The sequence below is a fragment of the Rattus rattus genome, chromosome 9 (assembly GCF_011064425.1).
Source record: "Rattus rattus isolate New Zealand chromosome 9, Rrattus_CSIRO_v1, whole genome shotgun sequence".
NCBI classification, from domain to species: Eukaryota; Metazoa; Chordata; class Mammalia; order Rodentia; family Muridae; genus Rattus; species Rattus rattus.
In genome coordinates, this window is record NC_046162.1 from 74,151,106 (window position 1) to 74,168,347 (window position 17,242).

The following is a 17,242-nucleotide window of genomic DNA, read 5'->3' on the forward strand; positions in this document are numbered from 1 at the left end:
TGCCTCTGCCTCCCAAATGCTGGGATTACAAGGATGTGCCACTATATTCAGCTTCAACTATGAAAATTTTAAACAATATTTCTGCGTATCCTTATTGTATTAACCAAGAGGAGACATCTGTGAAAATTACTTCAGAAAATAAATGTATCCCTACTAAGATGTAACACTAAAATGTTATTACCAAGAGCCTAATTTTAAAGTCCAATTAAGCAGAGGTTTATACAATGGAGCAAATCAACAGACTCACCACAGCAATTAAGACCAATGGCGAAGCATAGGAATAGAACCAATAAGAAACCCGAGGTGGCCAGGTTCCTCCTCACCTGAAATGGCTTTCACCTTTTCCATCACTTTCTGCAGATCAGCATTCCCCTTTGCTGTAAGTGTGTAACAGAAACACACCATCAAGAGTGTGAGCTCAGAAAACAGATTCACGTTATGGCTACACAATGAAATCCAGCTTTATTCAACTCGCATTGTAATTCTGACACCTCTTAAGCTTCTTTTGGATTTTTAGGAATTATGCCACACTAAGAATTATCTGTTGGAAACTTGTCCGTTCTCCTTTAAACATTTGTAATCAAGGGCCAGTGAGGTAAAGGCTCGATGGGTACAGGCACTTGCCACCAAGGCTGAAGATCTAGGTTCTACCTCCAGGACCCTTATGGTGGCCAAAGAGAACTGACCTCCTACAAGCTGTCCTCTGAGTGCCATGCATGTGCCATAGCATGTGTGCCCAATCCTTCCTGATGTTTTTAACCCCTTATAATCATTCTAATTTGAATTACTTAACTAATTTTGAGTCTTAGGGAGGAAGCCAAGGGCCTCAGGCTCTGATAGGTGCTTTGCCCCTGATTTTCATCCCTAGGCCATTCAAGAGGAACTGCCTAGCTCCAGTTCAAACCCAGCCTCTCTCGAGCCCTGAGAGACATTTCTATTTAGATAATAGGGAGGACATATGCACCAGTTGTCAACCTGTCCCCAGGCAGGGACAGCAATAAGGCTACAGAGAGAGATAAAGGGAATATAAAAAGGGAAGAAAAAGAATCCATTACTTTGCTCTTTTCTCCCTTCCTCTTCTCTTTGCCTATCTTCTTCCTTCCTTCCCCCCTCATTTCTCTTCCTCATCTTCTACCTTCTCTTCTTCCCTTTCTCTCTCCCTCTCCTTCTCCCCTTCTTCCCTCCCTCCCTTTCTTCTTTGTACTGAGGATTGAATACGCCAGGCAAGCACTGACCCACTGCACTGTATGGCCAGCCCTTACTTGTGTCTTACCAATTCTGCTAGCGTCAGTAAATTCTTGCAGTCCACACAGAAAATATACTAATTTTTGGTTGTTGTTAAATTGTGTACTCTTACCTTAATATTGGGACCTCCTCCAGGTTTTTAAATATTTACTCAATATTGATTATAATATTTTATCATATAGGAGGAAAAGCCAACAGATAATTTAAGTCCATCTTATTACTCACCATCTGTTTCTAGGTTGTCTGCCACTTCAGCGAATTCCTCCATTGAGAGTTTCAACCCCATATTTTCCAAAGAACTATGGAGGTTAGCCTTTTTGATCTTCCCCACTTAGAAAAAACATAGCAAAGCGACATTGGAAAGAAAGAGTCACATGGTAGTAAAATAAGAAAGATGTTTTATCCACATTAAGCTTAAGTAATTGTATTTCTAAAACAAAATAAGAGATTTAAAAATTCTAAAATTTTATGGTTTTGTAACATTGCATTTCAATAATGCTGAGGTCCCAAATCTGCCCATTCTAATGTCTTAACAGGGGAGCCAGATGTACTGTTTTTAATTATTCTTATGGATAAATGGACATGTTTAAACACTGTTAAGGGTCTAGAAAGGTGGGCTATTGATACCAACTTTACTCCATTGCACAAGGAGCCAGGTCATTAGTATTTGTGAACTGTTAGTTATCTCTGTGGCTCCATGGTACATTTCAGTCATGAATAGCCCACTGTTTTGTTCTTTTTATTTACAGAAAAAGTGGAATAATTATAAAAATAAAATAGGCTGTATGTCACCAAAATATATTACAACAGTAGATAAAATGTATGCTCAGTGAGTTACAACTGTGTATTTTGTGGGCCCCAGTCACTAACGCGATGGCCTGAGGTCTGGAGAATTTGGACACTATGCCTTGTCCTGCAGTTCCTTACTTTTGAGGTCTTTCAGATTCTTCAGCAACCTGTTACTATATAACTTTCCAGTCTCTGTAAGAAAAGCCATAAATTGTGTTATGATAAATTTGAGACTAGCAACATAGTATGAAATTAACAATAAAAACTCCAAACATTCAAAACTGTTAACTTGTTTGTAAACATCAATTACATTTTAAATATACTTAATAATCACAAATAAAAGCAATTCCAGTTATAGTAGCATCTATAGAATGAAATGTTTTAGAATACATTTCACAAAAAGAAAACATTTACACTCTGAAAATTATAAGCATGATAGAATGAAATTTTCAAAGACTCAAATAAATCAACTGTGTCCAAGGTTCGCTGCAAACTTACTGTTGTGAATACGGTTTTCTTCCTCACACTGATCTGAAGACTCAATGCAGTCTATCAAACCCCACGCTAATTTGTTTGTGTCAACTGAAGGGCTGATACTAAGACGCATTTAGCAAAGGGGCCCAAATAACCTTGAAAAGGAAGGACAAAGATGGAAGGCTCGTGCTTTAAAACCTGAAGACTCACTACAAAGTAACAAGATCAGGCTCTCCAGGCTCTGAGATAATGAACCACAGAGACAACTGAAGACAACGGACGGAAGTAATTCCTGTGTTTAAAATCAGCTCACTTTTGAGAAGGATGTCAGCATCATTCAAAGGGAGAAGATAGTGTTTTCAACAAATGCTCCTGGGAGAACTGGATAGTCACTTGCAAGAGAAGGCCATTGCTTAGGATTCCAATCTCATCTCCCCCACAAAATATGTCCCACACAAATTAAACACCTAACACCTAAACATAAAAGCCAAAATTCCCAGAACAACTTTGGTATAAACAGGAATATCTTTAGATTAGATACTATTTTTAGATTTCTCTCTCTCTCTCTCTCTCTCTCTCTCTCTCTCTCTCTCTCTCTCTCACTCACACACACACACACACACACACACACACATTACACACTAACAAACAGAAATAGTAATCATTTCTCTAGCACAAGGTAATGCTGAAGTTGATCAGCCATTAATAAGAAATGTGCTAGCTGCTTCAGAGTTTCATTTAAAAAAACCCACCATGTTAACAGCAAAGGTTTAAAGACTTTTTCTATCACTTGGCAACAAGTCAAGGAAATTGTGAGAGAATTTATCATTTATTCTTTATATAACAAAACTCCATTACCTGCAGGGAATGACCCTAAAGGTTCCAAAAGAGATGAAACTTGGCGAGTGGATGTGTTTCATTTTGCAGAATTTGGTAAACTGAGTTATGTGCAGACTACAGACACATGTTCAGGATTTCAACGGGCAACCGCTTTAAATCCTGAAAAGGCTGATTTGTAATTATGCATTTATTAGAAGTTATGGCAACCTGTACAGATCTAAACTGACAATCAGCAGACCTCATGCAGGAGAAGCTGCAGTGGGTAAGTGAGCTTCCTGGAGAGGGTCCACTCTATTGGGCAATTTTCCTGCAGATCAATATGAAGGTAAACTATCATAAAATAATGCTATTAGGTGAATTAATGAATTTATGGCATTTCCTGATTTGACTTAAATAGTTCAGGAAGTTAGGGCAATTGAAAGAAAGTTTAAGGACATAGTTTAAGTTGCTTTGCCAGATAGGTATAATAAAGTTAGAATTTCGAGCAGAATGTGCCCCCTCCCTTGTAGGGTGGTGATGGCTGCACAGGTTGGAGTACTGTGAGCTTTCATCCATTACAATCCTGTAATTGTCCTTGAAAGAGAAAAACAGGCTTGAGACAGTTAGTAATCAAAGGCAACATTTTATTCTAGGTCGGGTTGGAATTCCTGGATCTTGTATTCTAGGGATTTGACCACAGATTTCAGTTTGCATTGTGAAAAAGCAAGGTTGTGAACAAAAAGTGAATAATTCTATTATTAGTACAGAATAGAGAATACATGATTAGCCAGTCTAGTTGAACAAGACTTCAAAAATAAGAGGTAAGATGGACGTCTGTTTCTTGGTAAATACAAAGCTTATCAGCTAAGCATAGAAAAAAACTTGCTACTATAGACTTGGCTTATTTAAGCTTTGTTAATCAATGTCAAAAGCATCATTGCTGTTTATTTAGATATGAGTTCAAAAGAAGACTATATAATTAATAATCATGTTGTAATTTCCTTTGGTGTAATGATTTTCCTCTGTTTTCAAAGAACATGTTTTTGTAATGGTGGTTTTTAGAGAATATGTAACTTATGAGGTAATCCCTGACATAAAGAACTTTGCTTTAGATGGTATAAAAAGGATAAAAGGAAAAATAAAGTTTTTGGAGCTTGTTTCATCTACCAAATGTGTGTATGTGTACGTATGTATGTGGGATGGTCGGAGCGCCTGTTGGAGCTTTGCTCCATCCATCAGTATGTCTGTCTGTGTGTATGTGTGAAATGGTTTGAGCTTTGCTCCACCACCCAATGTGTGGATGCATATGTGTGTGTGAAGCTGCTGGAGCCTGTCTTGCTTCATCCACGCAGTGTGTGTGTGTGTGTGTGTGTGTGTGTGTGTGTGTGTGTGTGTATGTATGTATGTATATGTAAAGTAGCTGGAGCCTGTCTTGCTTCATTCCACAATGTGTGTGTGTGTGTCTATGTATGTATATATATATATATATATATATATATATATATATATGTATGTAAATGTAGCTGGAGCCTGTGTGTGTGTGTATGTATATATATATATATATATATATATATATATATATATATGTAAAGTTGCTGGAGCCTGTCTTTCTTCATTCACACAATGTGCGTGTGTGTGTGTGTGTGTGTGTGTGTGTGTGTGTGTGTGTGTGTGTGTGTTCCTTTTTCATTTTCTCCAGTCCCCAAAGTGTTCTAAGAGTTCGGAGTCTCTTGCTTGCCACAGAGAGTCCCAGTCCCTGTGAATCAAGCCTTATTCCCTCAGAGAAAAATCCGAGCAGTCAGTCACTGACTCTACGGCACCCAAGGAATCTTCTTCACAGGGCAAACCAGCGGCATCTCGCTGGCCCCAACCAGTGGCTGACCCTATAGCCCACCTCAGTTGATGCTGGATGTCAAAGCTGGCCCTTTACAGACAATGCCCCAGCATATGTCTGTAGTAACATGAAACAGCTTTTTGTACATTATACTATAAAACATGTTACAGGTATACCACACAATCCTACAGGACAAGCAGTTGTAGAGAAATCTAATCGTACCTTTAAAAAAGTGCTAAACAAACAGAAAGGGGTAACAAAGCCCTCCAGAGATAGAGTGAATAATCTTTTATTAACTTTAATTTTTTTAAATTCCAGTGAGCAAAAAAAACTTTAGCCGCTGAGAGACATTGGATTGTTGGAAAAAAAGACGAAATGATTTAGCCTTTGTATATGAGGGATGCCTTAACTTTTGAATATAGTGAAGGAAATGTGTTATGGTGTGTTTTATATATATTCCATAGGAAAAGATAAGCTATGGATTCCTTAAAAATCAGATATGACTGGGGAAGAACCCCTGAAGATCTTGGCAAGAGACAGGTAGACCAACAAAGCAGGTAACTTGTTTTGCTGGTCCCTCTGCATGAGAGCAGCCCGGAGACTGGTTGAGACATGAAAGTGTCTTCATCCAGGCCTTACATAGCCAATCAATTTTGTTGGCTTCAGAATTCTCAGGGCTCATCATGCCGTCCTTTCACAGGGTGCGAATGAAATTTTGTATTACAGTCTTGTTCTGCAATCCAAACTAACTCATAAAGAACGATAGATGCCTTTCACCTGCTCGTACAGAGAGCAGAGAACCACCTTTAACTGCTCTGTCCACATCGCACTTTCCACACATTTATTACTGTAGAAATGTATACTGATTGCAAGAGTCTGTATGCTTACAGAAGAGGACCACACACCAAGGGAATTAAGCCTTGACAAGGGTGACCCTCAAGGACGCTGAAAGACGCCGCCGAGATGCTGAGCTGTATTTATTCTGGGTTCCTGCTTGATACATCCTCAGACTGCTCTCATTAGCTGTTTCATGAAAACTTCCCGGGCAGCTTCAAAGAAAGCTGCTGACCCCAATCGGTCCAGCCTTTCACACTGTTCCAGTCATGCCTTCCAATAAGCCTGCACTTTTACAGCACACAGAGAATGGACAACAAACGTTCAGACAGCCTTCTTAAGACTGCCCTATGTTCCGATTTCTTGGGCTCCCAAGAGGAAATGTCACCTCCCAAAACAGCAGGAAGAAGTATTAAAAGAACGATGTACCATTTCCTAAAAGTCAGGTAGATTGGTTTTTGGTCACTTAACGAGTTTATCGTCATTAAAGGGGGGTTGACTGTTAAATGGTCATGGTCAAGAAGGAAACAAAGCAAAGGAGGTTAAATTCAGTCATTTCTCTCTCTCATTTTCTTTCTTCTATTCTTCTTTCTTGTGTAGCGGGGAGAAGGGATAAAGGAAAGTGAGGAGAAAGGATGAAAAGAAAAAAATGCGATATAGGAACGATAAGAAAAAGGGAAGATTATTGAATCTACTTCTAGACCAAAGAACATTAACAAACCAAACACTTTACATTTGGTATGGACTTTGTATATTGATACAGATTAAGGTTATATTTTGCTAAAAACACACTATGTACCTAGGGTTCAACTCTTGTTCAAGGTATGTACCTATTAATTTAAAATGCACCGTTGGGTCCTAGTCTTTTTGAAAGCTACTATTACAAACTGTTCAGGATAATTAGGTAATACAAGTTAGTAGTCAGTCAATCAAACTCACGGTCATGTTAGATACTAATTTAGTTAATTACCAAAATGTGTTTCCTAGGCTAAACTGATAGTAAATCCCTAGAAATGAACAATGGACTTTCTCCTAGGTTGTCATTCAGATATAGTGTAGATAAACAGATGGTCTTCAGAACCCTCAGAGACCCACAGAAGATGGCATTTAAGATGCTTTGTTAATAAGCAGATTTTCTGACATCGAAACGTGTCAGATCCTGGTAGCAGTGCTTTTCTACTTCAAAGACGATGATGAGGATTGAAGAGCCTCCACGGAGAGGCTGTTTCAAAGCTGGCAAGCTGCCACTCTCCTTGCTTCAACTGCTGACAGTATGCTGTCCAAACTGGACAAAAATTGAGACACAGAGAAGTCAACTGTTAAGCTTTGGAAGGACAAGGTAGGCAAGGCCTTCATAATTCCTGTTTTACAAAAAAAGTCTATCAGATATCCTGGGCCAGAAGGCTGAAGAGAGATGCTCCAATGTTATGGAGAAATTTGGGTGCACTCTTCAGGCAGCCAGCTATTTGGTCATTTTTATAGCTTTGGAAGCTGATTCCTCTGCAGTTCCTGCTTACTGAGGTAGTATTTATTCCTTACTGAGTCTCTGATGGGGTTAAAGACTAGATAGTTGTAGTCTCACAATTAAAGCTTAAGTTGTTTAGGATTTAAGAAAATATTTTTAGGTATAAGAAGATGTTTTTAGATTGATAATACAGGTTATAATAGAAAATGATTTATGTGCAGAACTCTGAACTCAGCAGATAGAATAGATAATAGAGTACTTTCTCCTAAATTGTCATTTATAAATGGGCTAGATATTGTGAATGCAACTCTTACATGATGGTTTTCATAATTGTTTCATAATTGTTCTTATTATATACAGTTTGTTATTGTAAGAGAAAGAGCCTTTTATTGGACTAAAGAGGGGAGTTGTTGGTGTTGGTCTTGTGCAGTGTATATTCAGATGCTGGGTTCCGTACCTCAAAATCGGGTGGCTGTTTGAACGTGGGCACTGTATTGGCCAATATGCTACAGAGAATGCGCCCCCATAATCTCTAACTGGTGACTAAAAGGCTGCAGTCTATGACTTGGCAAAGAGAATAGGGAGGCAGTACTTACAATTGTGTGTGTGTGTGTGTGTGTGTGTGTGTGTGTGTGTGTGTGCACAGGAAAGAAGGAATCAGACCCCCTGGAGATAGAGTTACACATGATTTGGATCACATTATAGGAGTAATCTCTTGTGTACTGTGTGGGAACATCATCTGTCAATAAAAAGCTGATGTCTTCTTCGCAAAAGGCAGGAAGTACAAGGTGAAAGTTCTGGTGGGGACATTGGAATTATGGGAAACAGTCAGAAGTAGGGGATTTGCCACCCAGACTCTGAGGAAGTCAGATGTATGAAACTGAGGAGAGGTAACCAGCCATATGGCAGACATAGAACGGTTTAAATGGGTTAAATAAGTTAAGAGCAAGTCAGGGAACAAGCCTAGCAAAAGGCCACAAGCATTGTTCATAAATAAAAAACCTCTCAGTCATTATTTGGGAACTGGGGTGTGAGTGGAAAATCTCACAGTTACATACATGATGTAGATGCTGGGAACTGAACTCTGGTCTCCTCAAAGAGAAACCTTGACTACTAAGTCATTTCTTCAGCCCGTAGCCTGGCTTTCTTTAACCATTAAATATGAAGTTACTATATGGCCCAACAATTTTGCTTCTAGAACTATCTTAGAAGTGTTAAAACATACATCAACACAAAAACTTATATGCAAACAGTTGCAGGACCATTCATACTTGGCCAAATTTGGAAATAATTAAATGCCCATCTACCAGTGAACAGATAAATAATAAATAGAATATGATATTTCTAGCATGCAAGATTATTCAGTCACAAAGTACTGGCACATATTAGGACATCACACAATCCCATTTATATAAACTGTTTGCAATAGGCAAATTGATGAAGATGGTTTAGTGGCTGTCCTAGTAGTGTAGAAGGATTGGGGATGAGGAATGACTGACACTGGCTGTGGTGTTTCTGTTTGGGGATCACAGAAATACTCTAAAATTAACAATTTTGATGAATGTACAAGTCTGTAACCACAGGGAACACCATTGGATCATATACTTTATTTTTATTATATGTGTGTGGGTGTTTTGTCTTATATGTCTGCTCACCATCTGCATGCCTGGTGCCTAACGAGGTCAGAAGAGGGTGCTAAATCCTTTTAAACAGACAGTTGTGATCAACCATGTGGGTGCTGGGAACTAAGCCCAGGTCCTCTGGAAGAGCAGCCAGTGTTTTTAATCACTGTGCTAGCTCTCTAGCTCCTTCACACCTTTCATCGCATTATTTAGCCCATGAGTTATTCTCAATAGAGTTTAACAATATTCTACCTGAACTTTTCACCTTTAACAATGAAATTAATGGCTTTTCTCAATATGCTAGTAAGTCTATTATGCCAATACATACATGCACCTTTTCTTTCTTTTAAATTCTGAAGTTGCTTTTAGTTTCTTCCATGTAAATACATATTGCAAACTCCCTAGTGGTATGGAAGCGGGAACAGAAAACATGTATCAAGGGCTGCCTGGTTTCTTACAGAAACTCTGGTGCTAATAATTTTCATATGCATCTCTAGTCTTAAAATTATTCTTAGTCCTTTGGAACAATTAAAAATGTAATGCTGACAAGTAAAATCCACCCTCACAAGGAGCTCCCACTGACTTACCGTCTACGGGTAACCTTTTCATCAGCTCCTCTAGCTCCTTCTCTGTGAGCTCTATGTGAAGTTTCTCCAGGATACTCGGTACATCACTGGGTTCGATCTTCTCCCCTGTCAAAAGAGACTGGCTAAGGACCACAGTTCAGACCGTGCTGGTGACAGCTAACAAAATGAGTTTCCTTATAATTAAAAGCATCCCCATTTTCAGGTCAAAGATTAAAGTAAACACAAATAATTTTAAAACCATTGGAACGATAAACTTGTTAGGCTAAATTTATATTCATGATATAAATAAGCTACTTTGACAGTGAGTGAATAGTAACTTTCCAAATAAAATTTGAGAAATTTAATTTATTACATTTATTTGTGTGTGTGTGTGTGCGTGTGTGTGCATGTGTGTGTATGTGTTTGCATCATGTGTGTGTGCTGTGCACATGTGTGTGTATGTGTGTGTGCATGCACTCATGTATGTGTGTGTGTGTGTGCATGTGCACATGTGTATATGGTATACACATGACATGGTGCAGGTGTGGAGGCCAGAGGAGAACTTGGAGGAGTCAATTCTCTCTTTCCCACCGGCATGACGGCATGTACCTCTACTTACTGATCCATCTCATTAGGATTTAATTTAATTTATAAAGAGATACTTTATATTATTTATTAAAAGGCAAAGTTTTCTTCGAAAATATTTTTATATTTATTTATTTGCTTCTTTTACTTTTGAGACAGAGTCCCTATGTGTTTCATATGAGCCTCAAAGTTGTATGGCGGAGATTGACTTGGAACTTAGTCCTGCCTCACTCTCCAGAATGCTGGGATTAGAGATATGAGCTACTATGCTTAGGCAAAAAGCCATTTTGACTTTTAAAAGAGAATTACAATTAACATAATGCAGACATTGACTTGATTATTTGAAGACTTGACTCAGGTTCACTGTGCCTTTCTCTACTGTTTCCAAGTGCCACTGAGGCAAACTGTAGCATCACAAACAACAGATTAGAGAATTCCATTCCCAAACTATGGAAAAACTGAAAACATGGAGCTGTAGAGTCAAATATTGTCAACAGGTATATAGAAACACCAGAATTTATAACTCAGGCATCGGGTAATGAGAAATATTACTGACTATGAAACATTATTGAGGTTAGTCCAACCCTAGTTTTATAACTTTCCCACTCACCTGTAAAATCTTTCAGTTTTTGCATCAGTGTCTGCAGTGAAATTTTATCGTCAACTGTGGGAGAAGATGAAAAGACGTTACTATGAAACAGAGACCGTGGGACTATGCAGATGTAAGGAATGACTCGCATCGCTAGTTTTTGGGCATCATCTCCATTGTTCCCACACTTCAGAAACTGATACTGAACATACTTTCTAGGTCAACACTTTGTCCTTACTCCCTTAACAAGATTCAGAAAGGAAGATTCCAAGTGACATCACCAAGCTGATCAACTTGAAAGGCCTGTATTAGGCCTGTGTCTTCTTCAAAATGGTCCTAGACTACATTTTTGACTGTTTTCTAAAGGTGTATATAGCAAAGGGGTGGGAGGAATCCCATGGGGCACGTGATCTCAGGCTGGATGAACAGGGAAAGGGGGAAAGCTTTCTGAATGCCACTATAGCTCCCTAGTGGAATTAGTGTGGAGCTCAGGGGGGAAATGACAATCAGACCTCCTGCCACCCCGTTACTACCACAGGTACCACAGTCTTCTGAGATGCGACCTCAGAAAGTTGCTCTTTTGGGACTCATTGGTAGTGTGCATTGTGTGTGTTTGTCCAAAAGCCTGGATTTGGCACCACCCTCTCTGCTCCTAGTTCAAGATACAATTAGTTGTTTGTTTCCACATAGACAGCCACCTTTACCATCTGTTCCACGTGGTGATACGGATGAGAGGTGATGCTATGCCAATATCAATCTCTGAATTCCAAAACTCTTAAGTCATACAGAAATCTATTTAAAAAAAAAACTTGTACCAGGTACTTTGTTGCTATGGTGGAAAGATAACCATCACATTCTTCTGTCAATAGACAGAAAAACACAATGGGTAGAAAAAAAACCCAGCATCCTTAATATACTCAAGGACATTCATGAACATCTCACAATTTAGTATTGCAACCAATGGAGAAATGAAAGCTTTTCCTCCAAGGTTCATCGCAAGACACCTATATACACTTTCATCACTCCCATTCAAAATAGTACTGATGTGGTAGTCAGAGAAGACGCGATAAATAAATTAGAGGTATGCACATTGGGAGGGAAGGAGAAAAACAAAGCCAAGCACGGAAAGAAAGACACTGAATGGTTTTACATGCACGTGGGGTGTAAGACAGGGGAACTTTGAGAAATAAGAAGTATGCTGGCTAACAGGGCCTGGACTAGGGGTGAAGTGGGGGAGACTTCATTGGTCAAAGGATAACAAATTCAGCCTAGATGGAAGGAATGGTGAAAAGGTCTGTTGTGCAACAGTTAATATAGATGCATCATATTTCTGAACACTGAGTAAGAGTAGAATTTACACGTGTGTATGCCTCACAAAAATGAAGTTGGTTCATATGGTAATCATGTGGATGCTGCCATTCTACAATGTACATACACACTCAAAACAACACTCTGTAAACCATTCACCCAACTTCTTGTCACTTGAAATATTAAAGTCTTAAAATTTTTCAGTGATGTCATAACTAGCATATAGTGTCTCAAATTTGTCTATACTGGGAGGAAAAATGACTGGGATGCAGTTTATCCTGAGAGTTTGAGCTCATAGTCAAAATGTGGAAGGCGTTTGTACTATGTGATACTTGGGAGAGCAAAAATCTTATAAACCATAGGTTAATATTTTATTTTTTAAATACGAGTTGGATGCTCATGCCTCCTTCAAGGCACCTCTTCTTGGGTTCTTCCTTCTCCTTAGGAAAATGAAACACACACACACACACACACACACACACACACATGCACACACACACCTGCATACATGCACACACACACACTCATGCACACACACACATGCACACACACACACATGCACACACACATGCACACGGGACACTCACACATACACACACACACATATACATGCACAGGCACACATATATACCCACGCACACACACACGCACACACACATGGGTTCTTTGAAGTAAGCTATGGTACTATTATTTTAATATATGTCCTCTTCCAAAATCACATAGAATTTATTTGCCATTTTAATAATATTTAAAGGTGGAATTAAAAAATTTTGATGGCATGTGTGTGCTTGTGTGTGCACATGCTGTGGTGCACATGGAGTGGTCAGTGGACAACCTAGGCGTCGGCCCTCACCTACACTGTTAGAGACGGGATGTCTAGCTGGCTTTGCTCCGTCAGGCTGCCTGGCCCTCGGGCTTCTGGGGATTCTCCTGTCTGTGCCTCCCATGTCACTGTAGACTACCGTAGATGTACTGAGACAGCAGACACATGCTACTGTATCCTTCCTATACAGGATCTGGGGATTTGAACCAAGGGCCTCATGCCACAGAGCTTCTCCTTAGCCTGAAAGTAAGTATTTTTAATAGACTAGTCCATGAGGCTTCCAGCATGTAATGATACAGCAAAAGGACACTCTTGTCTAATCTAGGACTTCACAATCTCTCAAACTGAGAAAATAAGGCTCACTTCTTTATAAATTATACAGTCTATATATTACAAGTTAGGTCTGGTTTTACTCCCCATGCCCATGCTCCCTGAAGTAAGGCTCAGACTTAAAATATATTTACACTTACCTTGGCCATAGAGCTAGGCTCTTCTCTGACTAGATCTATTTTAAAATATCTCATTTATTTTACAACCTACATTCTGCCACATGGCTGGGTACCTGTGCTCAGGTGCTACGTGTCTGTCTTCTCTCATCTTTTCAGGCAAATCTGCCTGGCCCTCTCCCAGGATCCTCTCTGCCTCTTGATGTTCCATCGCCTATTTGCTGCCTAAGCCACAGTCCGTCAGATTTATTATCGGCAGATGCTGCCTCCATACAGACCTTGGAAGTTGTCTTTCCGTCCGTGCAGGTGTATTGTGGTGACACAAAGGAATGGAGACATCGGACATCTGATCAGATACTCACCTCCAACGTTCATGCTTTGCTTCAGATCTTGAAGTTCCGTATTTGAAAGTTTGATTCCCATGTTATCCAGAACTGTGTCCAGGTTGTTGCTGTCGACTTTACCACCTAAAGACGATAGCACGGAGAAGATTAAATGGCACCTACAGAAGACTTCTTAGATTTCCTTGATACATATACCACATTACGAATTTTGTGAGCAAGGTGTCATTAATCACAAAGCGTGGATTTTGGAATCATTACCGACCAACTGAAACTATTCAAAGTCGGTTATCAAGTTAGAATGCATGCTACTTTCTTTGAGTCTTGACTTGAGAAACCTACACGGACCCAAGTTTCCGGGCTTTTTGATAATGAAAGGAAAACATTCTTTAATTTGAACAATACATAGTGCTGACTGTAAGTGACTGAAATCCCAATTTTACATTTATTTGCTGCTGATCAAGCTCTTGGCATCACTGAGAATCATTTCTACAGTTTTTGCTATGCAAATTTGAAATGTGTTATTTCCTTTCCTGGGCGGGACTTCCTCTTGCAAGGTGGAACACGGGGCACATTTGCAACTGATCTTCAGAGATGCAGGCACCCAGCACTCATTGTCACGCTGACTCCATAACTGTGAGGTTCACAGCTTCATTTACCTCCTCATCCTGCCTTGCACTTACCTTGGAGAGACGTCACAGATTCTATTAACCTGTTCTTGAAGATCTTGTCATCATCTAAAAAAATAAAAGAAGGCCAGTTTCAGGTAATAGAAAAATACTTGATGATTTACTAAAATGATTGCTGTAAAACTACGATTTTATTAATTGCCCTAGAAAGAACTCAATTAAAATGTAATTTGAGATAGTATTAGGTGAAGTTTAGAGCATGGTGGAGTTACTGGAAAACTCACTTTAAGTACAACTTGCATTGTATGTGCATATGTGCCTGTATGCATGTATGTATATGTGTGTGCATGTATATGCATGTGTGTATGTTTGTTGTGTGTATGTGTATGTGCATGCATGTGTATATGTATGTATGTGAGTTGTGTATATGTGGGCATGTGTGTGTGTGTGTGTGTGAGCATGTATGTATGTTTCTTCCATGTCCCCTGTTTTATCCACCTGTAGGTAATCATTACCCTTTCCCTTCTTTAACTCCACAATGACCTATAGGTATCTATGTGGTAAGGCTAACATCAGATAATCTGTCCTTTGGATAGCTTAACTCCTTCCTTTGGATAGCATAGATCAACATGGTGGGGATACTTATTCCCAAACTAAAAGTTAAAAGCTTCAAAGAAATTTGATGGAATTTCCCCCTGAGAATAAGTTAATATCTTAATTTTTTGGATATAGGTTTAAATTTCTTCAATCTTAGGAAATGGGGATAATTTCAGATGTTATTTTTTTTTTAATCTTAAAAAGCCCAGAATGCTTTTAAGTCATCTTACTATTTGAAATACTTACTGTCAAAAGACAAAGATTCCATCAGTTTAAAGAATTCGCTGTCTGTAAGCTCTATTCCCAGTTTTGATAGAACACGTCGCACATGTTTTCTATCCACCTCTCCTCCTAAAAGTCAAGGTGCACCATTACACAGATGGATTTCAAGCTTTGTCTATGGTTCTGAATAGGGATATAATCTATAACTTCATTGCATGAGAGGTGCTGAATGGGAGCTGAGGTCAGACATTCCCACAAGGGCACCTACCGTCATGGCCAAATGAGTTGATCCCTAACTGCTCATAAAGAAGGTCTACGGGGCTGAGAGGATGGCTCAGTGGTTTCTATTTCTTCACAGACTGAGACTTTGGGTAGCTTGCACTCACCCGTAGCTCAGCACCAAGGGTGCCTCTAACCTCCTTAGATACCTGAACTCAGAAACACATACCCGCATTCAGATGTACAGACATAGACACAGTTAATTTTTTTTTTAAAAAAGAAAAACTGGCAGGGCAAGTCTGAATGCAGAGACATCTATAGTATGCATCCCTCTCTCTTCAACCACACCACATGCAGAGTGATGTCTTCCAGGCTCATTATTAGAAGTTATAAGTTATCTGAAGAGCTTATCAAAGGTTCATGGCAGCTGTTATCTTACTGATACAGAGATTTGGGTGCTATTAAACTAAAAGAGAAAGATTATGTAGAAATAAAAATATATCAGAAAACAAGTAAAATGCTACTGATTGGCTTTAAACATATAACAAATGAAGTAAATGCCATAATTAACTTGTCTCTTCAATGATGACAAAATATAACCACTGCTGGGTGGTGTGTGGAGAGATCTTGGTGCCACTTCAAGGACATTGGCAAGAATATATACATAGAGCTAGGACACGAGAGTAGGCTCAGGTAAGAATTTGACAATGAGCTAGGACAAGGCTCAAGATGAATACAGCCGAGGGATGTGTTCTTTGTATCTTGATGGGTCCGGTTAAGTCCCTGAATACAGTAATCATGGGACCTTTGTTTATACCTTGCTTGTTCCTTGACTACTTGGTCTTTGACCTAGAACTGACCCTACTCTTTGCATGTACCTAGAATGGTATAAAAGCAGACAGGAGAAAAACAAACCCACTTCAACATTGGCCAGGGCCATGTTATATAATGTTGTCTAAATGTTTTTTTCTTTCTTTAATTTCTCCCTCCCTCCCTCCCTCCCTCCCTCCCTCCCTCCCTCAAGACCCTGTTGACTGACTGAGCTGACTTGGTCAGTGGTGTCACATGCCTTTAATTTCAGTACTCGGAAGGCAGAGGCAGGCTGAACTCTGCTAGTTTAAGGCTAGCCTAGTCTACAGAATGAGTTCCGGGACAGCCAGGGTTATACAGAGAAATCCTGTTGTTTGTTTGAAAAACAAACAAACAAACAAAAACCCAAAAGAAAAGGAAAAAAATCACTATACACACTAAGCACTTTGGATTCACAGTTTCCCACTCACCTGTAGTAGTTTTAATTATATCCATCACCTTCTTCATCTCAGCCTTCCCACTAGCTATGAGAAAAGGCACAACGAGATTAATACCATCAACATAGAAAAAGAAACTTAAGATACATTTTTGGTGAAAAGAAATCCAATAAAAATCTCTACCACACAATGAATATCCTAGTAAGAGCACTAGTGGAAGGGGAAGCCCTTGGTCCTGCTAAGACTGAACCCCCAGTGAACGTGATTGTTGCGGGGAGGGCGGCAATGGGGGGAGGATGGGGAGGGGAACACCGATATAGAGGGGGAGGGGGAGGGGTTAGGGGATGTTGGCCCGGAAGCTGGGAAAGGGAATAACATTCGAAATGTAAATAAGAAATACTCAAGTTAATAAAAAAAATCTCTACCACATGAATTTTCCATTTACTTACTAAATTCTTGGACCTCAAGGTATTAATGTGATCTCCATTAAATGGGAAATGTCACTAATACCAAGGAACCTGGGTCAGGACAATTATATTCTCCATGGTGTTTGGAAGCCATTATAAGCAACTTTGAAGATACTACTGT

General features: G+C 39.4%; 1 protein-coding gene across 1 annotated transcript; it reads right to left on the reverse strand.

The window, feature by feature from the left end:
* Positions 1-1,462: 1,462 nt before the first annotated feature.
* On the reverse strand, positions 1,463-16,763 carry LOC116910362. The gene is made up of 8 exons (XM_032914214.1): positions 16,688-16,763; positions 15,213-15,317; positions 14,424-14,477; positions 13,762-13,866; positions 10,844-10,897; positions 9,670-9,774; positions 2,173-2,226; positions 1,463-1,575 (listed from the first exon to the last, which is right to left on the reverse strand). The coding sequence occupies exons 1-8, from the start codon at positions 16,722-16,724 to the stop codon at positions 1,463-1,465; spliced, it is 627 nt and encodes a 208-aa protein (XP_032770105.1). The 5' UTR covers positions 16,725-16,763.
* Positions 16,764-17,242: the final 479 nt, after the last annotated feature.